The sequence below is a fragment of the Symphalangus syndactylus genome, chromosome 5, assembly GCF_028878055.3.
Source record: "Symphalangus syndactylus isolate Jambi chromosome 5, NHGRI_mSymSyn1-v2.1_pri, whole genome shotgun sequence".
NCBI classification, from domain to species: domain Eukaryota; kingdom Metazoa; phylum Chordata; class Mammalia; order Primates; family Hylobatidae; genus Symphalangus; species Symphalangus syndactylus.
The window spans coordinates 16,237,960-16,253,799 of NC_072427.2; the positions used below are offsets into that span (position 1 = coordinate 16,237,960).

Consider the following 15,840-nt stretch of genomic DNA (forward strand, 5'->3'; position numbering starts at 1 on the left):
ACCTGGAAAGTTGTGACGACACTGTGTTTTTACATCAGATGATGTCAGTGAAGAGCATTCAACTCGGTGTTGGGGGCTAGAGGAAAGCTCAAGGTGGCCGGGAAAGTGAAAGAGTGGGGCATTTGGGTGGAGCAGGGCAAAATGGAAAGAAGGGACGAAGAAATAAAAATAAGTGGTGAGCAAAGGGGAATAAACAGAGAGGCTGAGAACGGAAGTGGCAGCTCAATACTGGAGGCACATGCACTATCACCTAGCTAACATTTGGTATCAAAGGAAGACAAAGTCCAAATGTAAAGTCAGGAGTGTGTAACTGTCACACACACTACTTTTTAACACCCCTGGGGCTTGAACAAGAAGAACAGGGAGAGGTAGCAGATACATTCATGAAGTCTTACTCAGTAGAATTATTCCAGGCTTTCTCCCCTTTAAAGAGACCATTATCAGCTCCCCTTTAAAGAGACCATTATCTTTCTCCCCTTTAAGAGATCATTATCAACTCTTTCTTCATCCTTCTTCTTAGGCTGAGACAGGTGAGAAGGCAGCCATGAAAATAAATGTCCAAATGACCATGATGGACAGCGCTCTGGGAAGGGACTCATCAGGTAGAAAATGAATACATCCTGGCTGGGCGTGGTGGCTCACGCCTGTAATCCCAGCACTTTGGGAGGCCGAGGCGGGTGGATCACCTAAGGTCAGGAGTTCAAGACCAGCCTAGCCAACATGGTGAAACCCCTTCTCTTTTAAAAATACAAAAAAAATTAGCCGGGCATGGTGGCAGGAGCCTGTAGTCCCAGCTACTTGGGAGGCTGAGCCAGGGGAATCACTCGAACCCTGGAGGTGGAGGTTGCAGTGAGCCGAGATTGTGCCAGTGCACCCCAACCTAGGTGACAGAGCGAGACTCTGTCTCAAAAAAACAAAAAAAAAAAGAAAGAAAGAAAAAGAAAAGAATCCAGGGGCTCACTCCTGTCATCTCAGCACTTTGGGAGACCAAGGTGGGAGGACTGCTTCAGCCCAAGAGTTCAAGACCAGCCTGGGCAACATGGTGAAACCCTGTCTATATAAAAAAATACAAAATCACCTAATCGTTAAAAAAAAAAAAAAAGGTGTGTGGTGGTGCATGCCTGTAGTCTCAGCTACTCAAGAGGCTGAGATGGGAGGATCACTTCAGCCCCAGAGGTCAAGGCTACAGTGAGCCAGGATCATACTACTACACTCTAGCCTGGGTGACAGAGTGAGACCCTATCTCAAAAGAAAAGAAAAAAAGAACATAAATACATCCAGAAGTATTATTGCTCTTCCTGGGACATCAGGGCCACCAGTGCTGCCTGTACCTCTTCTGCCTGGGATGGGGGCAGCCGACAGTCCTGAATGAGGGCCACAGCAGCTGCTTCTGTCAGGCTGCTGAAGTCCTGGGATGTTTTGACAGGGAGGTGCCCAGCCAGCTCACAGAGGGCAACACTGAAAGCCTCACCGTCCTTTATCCCAAAGCTGGACTTCCGGGCCCACAGAATTACTCGGACCCCTGTGAGGGCTGAGGAAGGTGAGGTCTTTCCTGGTGGAGCTCCCCGGGTCACAAACAAGTTATGTGCAATCTCATGGTCAGTCAGATAATCAGTGACCCGACATACCCTGCTTATCAGGGACTCCAAGTCAGGCCCTGGCCCACGAGTATAAAAGAGGAAGCCGGGAGCTGGGAGGTCCTGGAGCAGATGCAAATGGCCTCCAGGGTCCAGGGGCTCGCTTGGCGCCTGCTCCACGGGCAGTCTGTGAGCCAGGTAATAGCCATGCAGGTGGAGGTGGTTCACCGAGGCCAAGCCTCCCAGGCTGTTGAAGCCAACACGGAAGCCCGGGTGTAAGCTCAGCAGCACAGCCTCAATCCCCGCCCTCAGTGCACCCGGCAGCAGGCGCTGGGGGAGCTCGCGGGCAGGCTCAGGCACCAGCAGCACGTGGCCCCACTCCAGGGGGCTGACGTTGATCACCACGAGGATGTCTTCTTGCAGCAGAGTCCCAGGGAGATCAGGCTCCCGGTGCAAACGGAAGAGGACTTCTCCGGGCCGGATCTTGTTGAAGTTGAACTGTTCAGGGTCAAATGCCTGCCTCACGCTCTTGATGGTCTGCGGGCGCCTCCTCTGCACACCACGCTCCACATTCAGCTGAGCCACGAAACCCACAGCACCAGGGAGGATTTGGGTCTGTAGCTCCCGTAGGCGGTAGCGAAACAGCCCCAGCTCCACCCGCTGCTTCCAGGCAGAGCAGAGTGCAGCATCAAAGGGAGATTGTGGCAGAGCATCCAGGATGCCGGGTGCATTCCTTGGCCACTGAATCCCTTCTGCCATGAGATCCTTCTGCCCATAAACAAAGTCAGGAATGGTTTGCCCATCCCAGTCCTCATTGTTTGGAGGTAGCAAATAGGAAGTTTCGTTTGAATCATGTGGAAGAGCCATAGAGCTGACCTGAAATAATCATAAAAGATGAAAAACACCTGATGGTAACCCACTTCCAGAGATTTTAATTTAATTAATTAATTTATTTTTTTGAGATGGAATCTCACTCTGTCACCCAGGCTGGAGTGCAGTGGCAGTGTCTTGGTTCACTGTAACCTTCGCCTCCTGAGTTCAAGCGGTTCTCCCGCCTCAGCGTCCTGGGCAGCTGGGGTTACAGGCAGGCACCACCACACCCGGGTAATTTTTGTATTTTTAGTAGAGATGGCGTTTCACCATATTGGCTAGGCTGGTCTTGAACTCCTGACCTCGGGTGATCCCTTTGCCTTGGCCTCCCAAAGTGCTGGGATTACAGGCATGAGCCACCATGCCCAGCTTATTTATTTATTTTTATTTTTTTGAGACAGAGTCTCACTCTGTCGCCCAGGCTAGAGGAAAGTGGCGCAATCTTGGCTCACTGCAACCTCCACCTCCCGGGTTCAAGTGATTCTCATGCCTCAGCCTCCCAAGCAGCTGGAATTACAGGCACCCGCCACCAGGCCCGGCTAATTTTTATATTTTTAGTAGAGGCAGAGTTTCACCACATTGGCCAGGCTGGTCTTGAAATTCTGGCCTCAGGTGACCCTCCCCTCTTGGCCTCCCAAAGTGCTGGGATTACAGGCCTGAGCCACCACGCCCGGCCTATTTATTTATTTATTTATTTATCACTGTGTCACCCATGCTGGAGTGCAATGGTGCTATCTTGGCTCACTGCAACCTCTACCTCCCAGGTTCAAGAGATTCTCCAGCCTCAGCCTCCCAAGTAGCTGGGATTATAGGAATGTGCCACCACAGCCAGCTAATTTTGTATTTTTGGCAGAGACAGGGTTTCACCATGTTGGTCTGGCTGGTCTTGAACTCCTGACCTCAGGTGATCCACCCACCTCGGCTTTCCAAAGTGCTGGGATTACAGGTGTGAGCCACCACACCCAGCCACGGCCTATTTTATTTGGAAACAGGTTCTCACTCTGTCACCCAGGCAGGAGTGCATTGGTGCAAACACGTCTCCCTGAAGCCTTGACCTCCCAGGCTTAAGGGATTCTTTCACGTCAGCATCCCAAGTATCTGGAACTATAGGCATGTGCCACCAGGCACTGCCGAGATTGCGCCATTGCACTCCAGCCTGGATAGTAAGAGTGAAACTCTATCTCAAAAAAAAATATATAGATAGATAGATATATAGATATGGTTTGGCTATGTCTCCACCCAAATTTCATCTTGTGGTTCCTCTAATCCGCACTTGTTGTGGGAGGGGCCCGGTGGAAAGTAATTGAATCATGGGGGCAGTCACCTCCATGCTGTTCTCGTGATAGTGAGTTCTCACGAGATCTGATGGTTTTATAAGGGGCTTTACCTCCCTCTTTGCTCTGCACATCTCCCTGCTGCTGCCATGTGAAGAAGGATGTGTTTGCTTCCCCTTCTGTCATGATTGTAAGTTTCCTGAGGCCTGTCCACCCTTGCGGAACTGTGAGTCAATAAAACCTCTTTCCTTTATAAATTACCCCGTCTTGGGTATTTCTTCATAGCAGTGTGAGAACAGACTAATACACACACACACACACACACACACACACACACACACACACACTTTATGTCTCATATAGATCAACTATTTTTTTCTTTCTAAAAATTATATATATTGAGTAAATTTTTTAATGCAGAAAAAATAAAGATAAAATATAACCCTTTGTTATAATACCTAAGGAAAAATCACAATTTATGTTTAGCTTCATTTTCATACATAGATGGATTTTGACTTTTTAACCAATCTTCAACTGTTTATATAGGTTGTAGCTAGTTGCATTCTATTATACACAATGTGGCAATAAACATCCTACACACTCACACACTCATCATTGAACACATCATGTTTTTATTTTCCTTTAAAATAAAATCCTGGTATACCACTGGGTCAGAGTAGGTCCATGGCTCAGGTTTTGGTTTTGTTTTGTTTTTGGTAGAGACAGGGCCTTGCTATGCTGTTCAGGTGGTCTCAAACTCCCATGGCTCAGATTTTTGGTACATACCATCAAACTGCCCTCCAGAAAATCATACCTGAGTTCCAGTGTATGAGAGTGCTCAGGGTTTCAAAGATGACCACTTCTTTTGTGGGAAAAGCTTTTCCATGTTCCATAGTGATTCCAATTGGTCATGCATAGAAACATTTGGGTGAGGATGGCACCAATGTGTGTGTAAGTGCCCAGGGCCAACCTTTCAAGGGGGAAATTAGTGCCTGTCTTCATCTTCCCCTGGCTGCCTGGAGCCCTGGTCCCAGCACTGTCAGGGAGAGGGGTCTGCTACTGGCCCAGATAGGATGTCAAAAGGAGGCATTACCTTAGTAGAGTCACTTCAGTCCAAGTTTGGGTTCCTTCAGCTCTGCTGGTCCAGAAACTTCATGTTAATAAAACAGAAAGGAAACAGAAAACATATAAAAAATTACATATCAAAAGTCAAGCTAAGTTTAATGGGTATTGAGGCTTAGTTTGCAAGATGAAAACGTTCTGGAGATTTGCTGCACAACATCGTGAATGTGCTTAACACTACTATACACTTAGAAATGGTTAAGATGGTCAATTTTTTTTTTTTTTTTAAAGACAGAATCTCACTCTTGTCAGCCAGGCTGTAGTGCAGTGGCATGATCTTGGCTCACTGCAACTACCACCACCCAGGTTCAAGCGATTTTCATGCCTCAGCCTCCTGAGTAGCTGGGACTACAGGTGTGTGTCACCATGCCCGGCTAATTTTTGTATTTTTAGGAAAGACGAGGTTTCACCATGTTGGCCAGGCTGGTCTCAAACTCCTGACCTCAGGTGATCCACCTGCCTTGGCCTCCCAAAGTGCTGGGATTGCAGGCGTGAGCCACCGCACCTGGCCAAAAATGTTTAAAAATGAAGCTAATCCTTTGAGCTGGAGCTGCAAGGTAAAAGACAAAAAAAAAAAAAAAAAAAAAAAGTGAAACTAAGCATAATTTTGATGATCAAATATAGTATCTTATTCTCACCTTACTGCAATGTCTGCCTCCCAGACTCAAGCAATCCATCCACCTCAGCCTCCCAAGTAGCTGGGACCACAGGCATGTGCCACCAGGCCTGACTAATGTAGTATCTTATTCTAATAAAAGAGAATCTTATCTGACAGGTGAAAAAATTTAAAATGAGATAATAAAAATAATAGAAAACCAAAAAAAGGAGAAAAAAAGAGATAATCTTAGACATTTTTTCAAATAAGATATAAAGATGGCCAACAAGCACGTTTGGGATGTTTAACATCATTAATCAATAAGAAAAGGCAAATCAATATCACAATGAGGGGCTGGGTGCAGTGGCTCACACCTGTAATCCCTGGACCAGCACTTTGGGAGACTGACGCCGGTGAATCACAAGGTCAAGATACCGAGACCATCCTTGCCAACATGGTGAAACCCTGTTTCTACTAAAAATACAAAAATTAGGTGGGCGTGGTGGTGGGCGCACACCTGTAGTCCCAGCTACTTGGGAGGATGAGGCAGGAGAATCACTTGAACCTGGGAGGTGGAGGTTGTGGTGAACTGAGATCCTGCCACCACATTCCAGCCTTGTGACAGAGCGAGACTCTATCTCAAAAAAAAAAAAAAAAAAAAAGGGAAAAAAAGAAAATTACAATGAAGTCCGGGCACAGTGGCTCACGCCTGTAATCCCAGCACTTTGTGGGGCCAAGGTGGGTAGATCACGAGGTCAGGAGTTCGAGACTAGCCTGGCCAATATGGTGAAACCTCGTCTCTACTAAAAATACAAAAAAATTAGCCAGGTGTGGTAGTGGGCGTCTGTAATCTCAGCTACTCGGGAGGCTAAGGCAGGAGAATCGCTTGAACCTGGGAGGCGGAGGTTGCAGTGAGCTAAGATCGCACCACTGCACTCCAGTCTGGTGACAGAGTGAGACTCTGTCTCAAAAAAATAAATAAAAAATAAAAGTATATCAGCAGCTCGGTTTTATCACTGTACCAAGAGTTGATCAGGTACAGGAGGGACAATATGCTAACCAGATTCACCAAGGACTACCAGATGATTCAGACTGCCCATTTAATAATTTACCCTGAGAGGCCGGGCGTGGTGGCTCATGCCTATAATCCCAGCACTTTGGGAGGCTGAGGGAGGCGGATCAAGAGATCAGGAGATCGAGACCATCTGGCCAACATGGTGAAACCCCGTCTCTACTTAAAAAAATACAAAAATTAGCTGGGCATAGTGGTGCACTCTTGTAATCCCAGCTACTCAGGAGGCTGAGGCAGAAGAATCGCTTGAACCTGGGAGGAGGAGATTGCAGTAAGCCAAGATCATACCACTGTACTCCAGCCTGGTGACAGAGTGAGACTCCGTCTCAAAAATAATAATAATTTACAATGAGAAATGTGCCAAATGGCACAAAAGGTTCTTGCTGGCTGGTCAGTGTACAAAATGAATCAGGAAGCAAAATGAAAACCAGAAGGTTGCTCCATGAAGGGTTCAGAGCCAAGTGAAGTGGCTGAGAGATCTAGATCACAGCTGGTCACCAGGCACAAAGCTGACTCTCGCGTCTTCACTATAAAGAGATACTTATGGCTGGGTGCAGTGGCTCACGCCTGTAATCCTAGCACTTTGGGAGGCCAAGACAGGCGATCACCTGAGGTTGAGAGTTCGAGACCAGCCTCACCAGCATGGAGAAACCCTGTCTCTACTAAAAATACAAAATTAGCCGGGCTTGGTGGCTCATGCCTGTAATCCCAGCTATTCAGGAGGCTGAGGCAGGAGAACTGCTTGAACTTGGGAGGCGGAGGTTGCGGTGAGCCGAGATCATGCCATTGCACTCCAGCCTGGGCAACAAGAGTGAAACCCTGTCTCAAAAAAAAAAAAAAAAAAAAAAAAAAAGACAGATACTTATTACCATGCAGCCCAGGTATTCGCCTTGGCTTGTAAGAGGCAAACAAGGTCTATTTAGTACAGGAGACATAATGACAGCTTCTTGCTTTTTGCCTAAGCTTTTACTAACAGAAGACTAACTCTTTCTTGGACAGAAAGAGCCTGCTATTAAGAGAAAAATGATCAGCCGGGCACGGTGGCTCATGCCTGTAACCCCAGCACTTTGGGAGGCCAAGGTGGGCGAATCACGAGGTCAGGAGATCCAGACCATCCTGGCTAACACAGTGAAACCCTGTCTCTATTAAAAATACAAAAAAATTAGCCGGGCATGGTGGCGGGCGCCAATAGTCCCAGCTGCTGGGTAGGCTGAGGCAGGAGAATGGCATGAACCCAGGAGGCAGAGCTTGCAGTGAGCCAAGATCGTGCCACTGCACTCCAGCCTAGGCGACAGAGCGAGACTCTGTCTCAAAAAAAAGAGAAAAATGATCAGGTTGGGATGGGCCTATACCCTAGTTATCTTTTTTTTTTTTTTTTTGAGACAGAGTCTCACTCTGTTGCCCAGGCTGGACTGCAGTGGCACAATCTCCACTCACTGCAACTTCCAGCTCCCAGGTTTAACCATGCCTGGCTAATTTTTGTATTTTTAGTAGAGACGGGGTTTGGCCATGTTGGCCATGCTGGTCTTGAACTCCTGGCCTCAAGTGGTCCGCCTGCTTTGGCCTCCCAAAGTGCTAAGATTACAGGCATGAGCCACCGCGCCTGGCCTTGAATATTTCTACAATGATGGAATGTACATGTTAATACAGTGGGTCTTATTAAACACATGCTGCCAAGGAGAAGCACTGGGTATTCTTCAAGTGTAAAGTAGATTCCTAGGCAGTCTAGGGAGTCAGGAAAGGCTTCCCTGAGGATAAGATGGAAGAGGGACTAAGGGCCCAAAGTGGCTGAAACACAGAGAGCCAATAGGAGGAAGTCCAGTTACAGAGGGCCAGGATTTGGGTTTTTAACCATTTAATGGTTATAAACTGAGACTAACATGCTCAGATTTAGACTTTACAAAGATCAGCAAGTATAATGGATTGGAAGGATCAAGAATTAATCCCAGCCTGACCAACACAACCTCCACTTCCTCCTCCCAGCAGTTTGGAATCCTTACCTTTTGCAGTAGTATATGTTCATTCATTTATTACGCATTCGATAATATTTACTGAGAGCCTACTATGTGCCAAACATTATCCTAGAGGTTAAGAGGGGACAAGAGCAAAGGGTCAGCAGTCTAGGGGTGAGATAGAGTCAAAAGGACGGCAGGTCAGCTGGAATTATGAGAACAGCAGTGGAGAGCCTTTAAAAGTGCCTTGGACTGGACCGATTACCTTCTAAATGCCGGCGCCCGGAAAAATCACTAAAACCCTTCGGACTGCCGGGCGCGGTGGCTCACGCTTGTAATCCCAGCACTTTGGGAGGCCGAGGCGGGCGGATCACGAGGTCAAGAGATCGAGACCACAGTGAAACCCCGTCTCTACTAAAAAAATACAAAAAATTAGCCGGGCGTGGTGGCGGGCGCCTGTAGTCCCAGCTACTCGGAGAGGCTGAGGCAGGAGAATGGCGTGAACCTGGGAGGCGGAGCTTGCAGTGAGCCGAGACTGCGCCACTGCACTCCAGCCTGGGCGACAGAGCGAGACTCCGTCTCAAAAAAAAAAAAAAAAAAAACCCTTCGGACTTACGTATTTCCATCTTTGTAAAATGGGAACCTACCTTGCAAGGGATATTGCAACAATCGAAGAAAACTATGCACAGTGCTTGACATCCAGTGGGTCCTCAGTAAATAGCCTAAGAAGGAAGCAAAGTTATGGTTACTTCTGGAAGAGGTGGCTTGGGGGCTGCGACAGGTGCAGCGATTGCCTGATGATAACATCTAGAAGAGCCCCTGCTGGGCAGAGGGGCAGCCGACGACCCCCGCCACTCAGCGAGTCTCCAGGTTTCCCGGAAACGCTAGCTCCAGTGACTTCTCACATGCCCCTACGGGACCCCACCCAGGGCTGCCGCCGCCACCACCTACTGCAGCCGAAGCGCATGCTCCTCGCGACTTTCTCCGCAGCCGCTGCCGGGGCCACAGGGAGGTCACGACGCCCGTAGCGTATACGCAGCCAGCACGCACGCGCGCGGCGTGGGCCGCCCCCGCCCACCCCGGAGGCGGGGCCGTGAGTCCTGGGCTCCGCCCCGGAGCGTCGGGCCCCTCCCCGGGCCCCGCCTCCAGCTCGCCTAGGACCGCTCGGAGCCGGCAGCTCGCCTGCCAAACCCGGCTGGAAACGCCTGGCCGCTTTTAGGAGGGGGCGGGCCCGGGGGTGGTGGCCCCAGGAGCGGTTGCCGCGGGGACCGGGCAGTGACGCGGCCCAAGGGCGGAAGTGAGAAAGTTGTCTGCGTCTCGAGGCGAGTTGGCGGAGCTGTGCGCGGCGGGGCGATGGGGGGCTCGGGCAGTCGCCTGTCCAAGGAGCTGCTGGCCGAGTACCAGGTGCGCGGGACGCCTGGCCCTAGGGAGCTCGCGTGCGGGCCTGTTCCCGGGAGCAGGGTCCGGGAGCTGGCTGCGAGGCGGCCGCGGCCTCCCAGCGGTCCGCTAATCCCCGCTCTGGCTTTGCCTTCCAGGACTTGACGTTCCTGACGAAGCAGGAGATCCTCCTGTAAGTGCTGCCTTGAACCCTGCCTCCGACCCCGGGATCCTCTAGAGACAGCTTCGGGGGCGCTGTCCCGAGGGAGGGGCGGGGGCTGGCCTGAGGTCTGCAGAGGAGCGGGAGCTGGAGGCCAGGAGACCGAGCCCGCGCTGCGCCCTCCTCCCGGCACGCCCTCCCTGCTCTCGCCTGAGGCCCCAGCGTGGCACCGCGGAGCCACCTCACAGCCTCCAGGAAAAGTTAGGCGCTCTTTGACCCTGAGCTCCACTAGCTTCAGCACTGCCGAACTTCCCGCCCCAGTCCGGCAGGGGCCGACCTTGCCCAGTGGCTAAACCGCAGAAGCCTTGGGGAGCCTGGCTCCTTCTCCCAACTTTACCTGAATAATACAGTAACCGTTATCGCTTTCTGAGCAGTCACCATGTGCCAGGGACTGTGCTAAATGGTTGCCTGCATTACCTAATTTAATCTTTAGGAGAGAGGTATTGGACAATGAAACAGGTTCAGAAAGGTTTGGTAACTGCTTAAGACAACACTCTGAGTAAGTAGATTTGAACTTGGGCTGGAAGCCCTTTTGCCAGATTTATGCAGGCCAGGGCACTTTGAGTGAGGAGGTGCCTGGGCTTCCTGCGGCAAAGATAATCTCATGGGAAGGAGGTGAAGGCCGAGGAGGAGGACAGTTCAGGGTGGCTGCTAAAAAGGAGGCTTTGAGGGCAAGAGATCCCTGGAGTGAAGGTGAGAATGAGATTTTTGGTTTTGCTCTTTTCTCCATTTTTTTTTTTTTTTTTTTTTTTTTGAGACAGAGTCTCCCTCTGTCGCCCAGGCCGGAGTGCTGGGGCACGATCTCGGCTCACTGCAGCCTCTGCCTCCGGATTCAAGCGATTCTCCTGCCTCAGCCTCCTGAGTAGCTGGGATTACAGGCATCCGCCACCATGCCCGGCTAATTTTTGTATTTTTAGTAGAGAAGGGGTTTCACCATGTTGCTCAGACTCCTAACCTCAAATGCTCTGCCGGCCTTGGCCTCCCAAAGTGCTGGGATTACAGGTGTGAGCCACCGTGCCCGGCCAGTTCTTTAGGGCCAACTTCTGGCTCCTTCCCCAACCTCTTCATCCCTTGGGGATCTCTAGAATCAGTGCCCAGCACATAGTAAATGCTCAGTAAATACTCATTGCAAGAATAGACTCCTAGACTGTACGGCCTTGTGACATGTCCTTTTGCTTACTGTTGCCTGATGACTCGGAAGTTCTGTGTATGTGGTTTTAGCTCCTCACCTGGTTGATAATGAGCAGCAGGCAAGGAGTGGGAATGAACACACAGGGAGTCCGATCACTGAGAACACCAACAGTTTCCCTCTCTCTACCAGAGCCCACAGGCGGTTTTGTGAGCTGCTTCCCCAGGAGCAGCGGAGCGTGGAGTCGTCACTTCGGGCACAAGTGCCCTTCGAGCAGATTCTCAGCCTTCCAGAGCTCAAGGTGCAAGCGCTCCCCTCCTTTAACACCTCTCCCACCACTCCCTCCCTGCTAGACCCCCTAACTCCATCTGCCACTAGCTTTGAGATCATGGGGTCACTGGTCCCCATTCTGGTCATTTTTCTGCTTAGTTCTAATTTTCTAGGGGCAAGGACTTTACCAAAATCACCGGGCAGAATTATCTAGCATGGTGCTTTTCAAATGGGGATTCTAGAACATAATCTTGGAAGTTCAAAGAAGTTTTATCCCTTAAGAGGAGTTGAGTTACCTTATTAAAGTTTGAGGAACCGTGTTCTAGAGACTGACTGCCACTCCGTAGGGCTGCTGCAAAATTTCTGTGCAAAGGGCCTGGCCCAGTGCCTGTAACACAATAGCTGTTCAATTAAATATTTGTGTTTTAAAATAACCAGCCCACCTCGTTCCCTTTGTTTAGGATGACTTCTTCTTCCCTCTCTGCCCACACTTATGTTGTGTGTGACCTGCCTTTGGGTTAAACACTTGTCTCCCAGGAAGCCATCTCAGTCCCTTCCCCAACTGGGTCAGTTTGCTTTCCTGTGCCCCCACTGCCCTCCATGTTGGCCCCAAAGCACTGATCGTTCACCCCCATGAGCCTGAGCTCCCTGGTGCTGGTCCTGTGACCTGCTCTCTCAAGTTTCTGGTAGGGTTTCATGAGTGTGTGACCTGGGCCACGTCCTGTGGTGTTTGTTCTCCTAGGCCAACCCCTTCAAGGAGCGAATCTGCAGGGTCTTCTCCACATCCCCAGCCAGAGACAGCCTTAGCTTTGAGGACTTCCTCGACCTCCTCAGTGTGTTCAGTGACACAGCCACGCCGGACATCAAGTCCCATTACGCCTTCCGCATCTTCGGTGAGAACCAGGAGTAGCCCAGCAGGACACCACTCCTTCCCACGTGGGCTTTGTGGTGGCCCTGCTTGGGAAATGGGCGCCGTTTGGGGAACCTCAGAGCCCCTCCCAACCGTGTCTTTTGGCTTCCTGTGTCTGCTCTCTAGACTTTGATGATGATGGAACCTTGAACAGAGAAGACCTGAGCCGACTGGTGAACTGCCTCACGGGAGAGGGCGAGGACACACGGCTTAGTGCGTCTGAGATGCAGCAGCTCATCGACAACGTGAGCAGCTGAGCAGGCCCTGCCCAAGCTGGGCCTGGGAGCGGGAGGGAGGGGTTGGGGCTCTGGCCTGAAACTCTCCCCTTCCCAGATCCTGGAGGAGTCTGACATTGACAGGGATGGAACCATCAACCTCTCTGAGTTCCAGCACGTCATCTCCCGTTCTCCAGACTTTGCCAGGTATGACAGTGGTCCTGCCTCTGGGCCTAGGGCATTGCTACAGGAGGTGGTGCCAGGGTGAGAGAAAGCCCAAGTCCCCACACACAGGGCCAACTAAGCTGGCAGTCTCACCCCGGGCAGGGGCAGCCCTCCTTGTCGAGGCCTCTCCCCTTCCCATTGCCATTGTCATTGCTCTGTTTGTACTAATTAGTAATAAAGGTTTAGAAGCTCTGACCCTGTATGTGGGTCCAGAAAGCTCCCTCTGGATGTCTCAGGGAGTTCTTCCGGGGGTGCTGACACATGGGACACAGCTCGTTCCAAAGAAGGGTCTAAAGGGAGAAGGGGGCAAGTTTGGGTTTAGTCCCTACCCTCCTCTTCCAGCAGAAAACCCACCCCTTTTCTCTTGTTCAGCTCCTTTAAGATTGTCCTGTGACAGCAGCCCCAGCGTGTGTCCTGGCACCCTGTCCAAGAACCTTTCTACTGCTGAGCTGTGGCCGAAGTCAAGCCTGTGTTACCAGTGCGGGCCAAGCTGGCCCAGTCTGGAGCTGGCACTGTGCAGCCTCACCCCAGGCAGCGGCGGCCCTCCCTGTCAGGGCCTCTCCTCACTGCTGTTGTCATTGCTCCATTTGTGTTTGTACTAATCAGTAATAAAGGTTTAGAAGTTTGACCCTGTGCGTGACATGAGATACACTGGTGTGAGGAAGGACTGGACTTCTCTTCTAAGAGCCTTCGATCATCCTAGGAATAAGCAGCATATCGAGCAGAGGCCAGTGGGAAGTCAAGCCGCACCCATGCTGGCTGTCCCCATGGGAGGGTGTGAGGATGAAGGTGCAGCAGGAGGCATGGTACTCTCCTGTATCCTGATTGGGGTGGTGGTTAGATGAGTCTCTGCATGTGTCAAAATGTAAACAGTACATCAGTAAAGTCTATTTTACTGCATGATTTGAAGAATTAAAAACTTTAACAAAGGGCCCCCATCCCATCCCATCCCTTGTGTCCCTACCCTTGCTAAACTGAATTGGGAATGCAGAATAAAGGGGCTTAAGTAAACGCAATGAACCCCCTGCCTCTGCCTATCAGTGCGTTAAGCCCCCCGCCTCAGAGCTGCCTCACAGGGAGATGCTGCTGACCAGGCTAGGCTGACTCTGGCTCACTTGACCCTGCAAAGAGGAGGTTCAGAACCCCTCAGAACTCAGAAAACTAGACCTACCTCAAAAAGCAACTGTCCTTGAAGAGGAAGAGCCAGGATTAAACAATAATTCTTCAGATTTATTAAAAAATGACATAAAGTGCATCTTATTAAAAAATATATAAAAACCACGTAAATTCAGGGCTCCTGTGCTGGGCAGTGTTGATATCCCTTAGAGTGGAGGAAGGTGAGGGATCGGGTGAATTGGGAACTGGGGAGACGACCAGGGTACAGTTAGTTCCTCGTGTTTGAGTTCAACGATGGAGCGAGGGTGGATATGGTGGGAAGGGACACACAGGTTCCACGCTAACATGGAGGAAGGCAGGCAACAGTCTCTTCCTTGAATTCTGAGGGAAAGGCGTACATTGTCACTAAGTCTCTCCTGAGCTCACGCTGTCCTCTCGTGTGGCCACAGCCTGATACAGGCCAGAAAGGTCCAGGAGTTGGGTCCGAGCCCAGGACTTGGTGAGGGCCGCAGTGCCAACCTAGCCCTCTGGTCCCTGAGGTGGTGGGATGACGGCAGCAAAAACTACATCCTCGGCTGGCTGGCAAGGCAGAACGCACGGAGCCCAAGCTGGTCCTGAATCTGCAGTGAGACAGGGCAGCTGGTGGCAGTGGGATAAGGGGGAAGGTGAAGAGGCCAGTTGGTGAGAGTTTCCAACTCTGTCTCAAACCACTTTGGATGCATCCCCAGCACCCCTGGGAGGCCATGAACTGGAGCGGCCGTGTGTGCTCCACTCCGTGCTATCTCTTCCCTCTCACTCTAGTTTCACATTTTGAATTGTTTTTTAAACAAAGGGCTCAGTTTACATAAAGAGCACTGTTCCACCAACCTAGGCAGGCCCCCATATTTGGCCAGGACCTCTGGAGCCATGGCTGTTTGGGTGTCTGGGTGGTAGGAGCCTCGCTACTTGACTGGAAAGCAGCAGGCCAGGTGGCTCCAAGGCTCCCAAGGGCTGGGCACCACGGTTGTATTCCACGAAGAGCAGAGCGGAGGGGAGGTCCAGTTGACCCTCTCCGAGCATTCACAGCCCCTGAAGCCACGGCAGCGTCCTCTGGAAGTCGACTCTCACACCACAGAGTCACGGATCTCCGAGCCAAGGCGGACCCGGGGCCGGGGGCACACTGGGGACACCTCCACGAAGCTGTCTTGGATGCTGAGTGGCCTCTTCTCTGACTCGGTGAAGATTCGGGCCCCCGGGGGGCTGTCTGACAGGGCCTGGTACCCTCGGTGATCAAGTGGGGTGCTAGGGGGGCCTAGGCCGTTGAGTGGGCGGGTCTCGGGGGGCAGCACCACAGGGCAGGTCTTGGGGTGCACGCTGGCACATTCCCCCTGCTTCAGGAAGACTTTCATGCTGTTCCGGTGCCGGTAGAGCAAGAATAAAACTGGGAACAGCACGGCTAGCACAAAGAGTGTGCACATCACCAGGAACTCCTTCCAGTAGGACTTGTCTGCACTCCAGCTGGCCTTGCCACCAGCTGGTGCACTCACACGTGATGTGCTGATAATGACAGGTACATTGCCACCCTGATCTGTTTGGTCTGCCACCCCGTCCTCCACCACCTCTGGGCAGTAGCTGGCTACCAGCTGCTGGAAGCCCTCCTCTAGTGACCAGCACTGGAACTCCCCCAGCTGTTGGGTGCCCACCAGCAGCAAGTCCCCAGTGGGTAGCATGTGGCAGGAGGCCGAGGCATTGACAGGGGCCCCGTTGTGCAGCCAGAGTCGGGTCGCCAGGTTGGAGAGGAGCGGGCAGGCCAAAGTGTTCACTGTGTTGGGCTGGAACTGGACTTGCTCACATGGCTTCTCACCTGCAGGCAGAAAAGGCATGGGGTAGGGGGGTGCCAGGGTCCACAGTAGCTCCAAGCTCCCCTGCCTCCCTCT

The 15,840-nt window shown here is 51.4% G+C and overlaps 3 protein-coding genes and 1 pseudogene across 6 annotated transcripts in view; 1 reads left to right on the forward strand and 3 right to left on the reverse strand.

Annotated features, from left to right (window-relative positions):
• Nucleotides 1–291: 291 nt before the first annotated feature.
• On the reverse strand, nucleotides 292–9,557 carry GDPGP1 (GDP-D-glucose phosphorylase 1). The gene is made up of 4 exons (XM_055277226.2): nucleotides 9,414–9,557; nucleotides 9,110–9,184; nucleotides 4,815–4,871; nucleotides 292–2,453 (listed from the first exon to the last, which is right to left on the reverse strand). The coding sequence occupies exon 4, from the start codon at nucleotides 2,442–2,444 to the stop codon at nucleotides 1,287–1,289; it is 1,158 nt and encodes a 385-aa protein (XP_055133201.1). The 5' UTR covers nucleotides 2,445–2,453; nucleotides 4,815–4,871; nucleotides 9,110–9,184; nucleotides 9,414–9,557; the 3' UTR covers nucleotides 292–1,286.
• A 33-nt stretch (nucleotides 9,558–9,590) lies between these two features.
• CIB1 (calcium and integrin binding 1) lies at nucleotides 9,591–13,436 on the forward strand. Of its 2 annotated transcripts, none has more exons than XM_055277228.2 (7): nucleotides 9,591–9,866; nucleotides 9,998–10,032; nucleotides 11,261–11,489; nucleotides 12,201–12,351; nucleotides 12,495–12,613; nucleotides 12,702–12,790; nucleotides 13,181–13,436. In XM_055277228.2, the coding sequence occupies exons 1-7, from the start codon at nucleotides 9,816–9,818 to the stop codon at nucleotides 13,200–13,202; spliced, it is 696 nt and encodes a 231-aa protein (XP_055133203.1). In that variant the 5' UTR covers nucleotides 9,591–9,815; the 3' UTR covers nucleotides 13,203–13,436. The 2 variants fall into 2 exon arrangements, with proteins under 2 accessions (XP_055133203.1, XP_055133204.1); XM_055277229.2 differs by having other exon boundaries at nucleotides 11,381–11,489.
• A 581-nt stretch (nucleotides 13,437–14,017) lies between these two features.
• LOC129481529 (uncharacterized) lies at nucleotides 14,018–14,983 on the reverse strand (annotated as a pseudogene).
• Nucleotides 14,018–15,840, reverse strand: part of SEMA4B (semaphorin 4B) — a 38,665-nt gene continuing 36,842 nt past the window's right edge. For all 3 annotated transcript variants that reach the window (XM_055277201.2, XM_063638551.1, XM_055277200.2), the window contains one exon: nucleotides 14,018–15,767. In XM_055277201.2, the coding sequence (XP_055133176.1) occupies nucleotides 15,028–15,767 (740 nt within the window). In that variant the 3' untranslated portion in view covers nucleotides 14,018–15,027. The remainder of the gene's footprint in view (nucleotides 15,768–15,840) is intronic.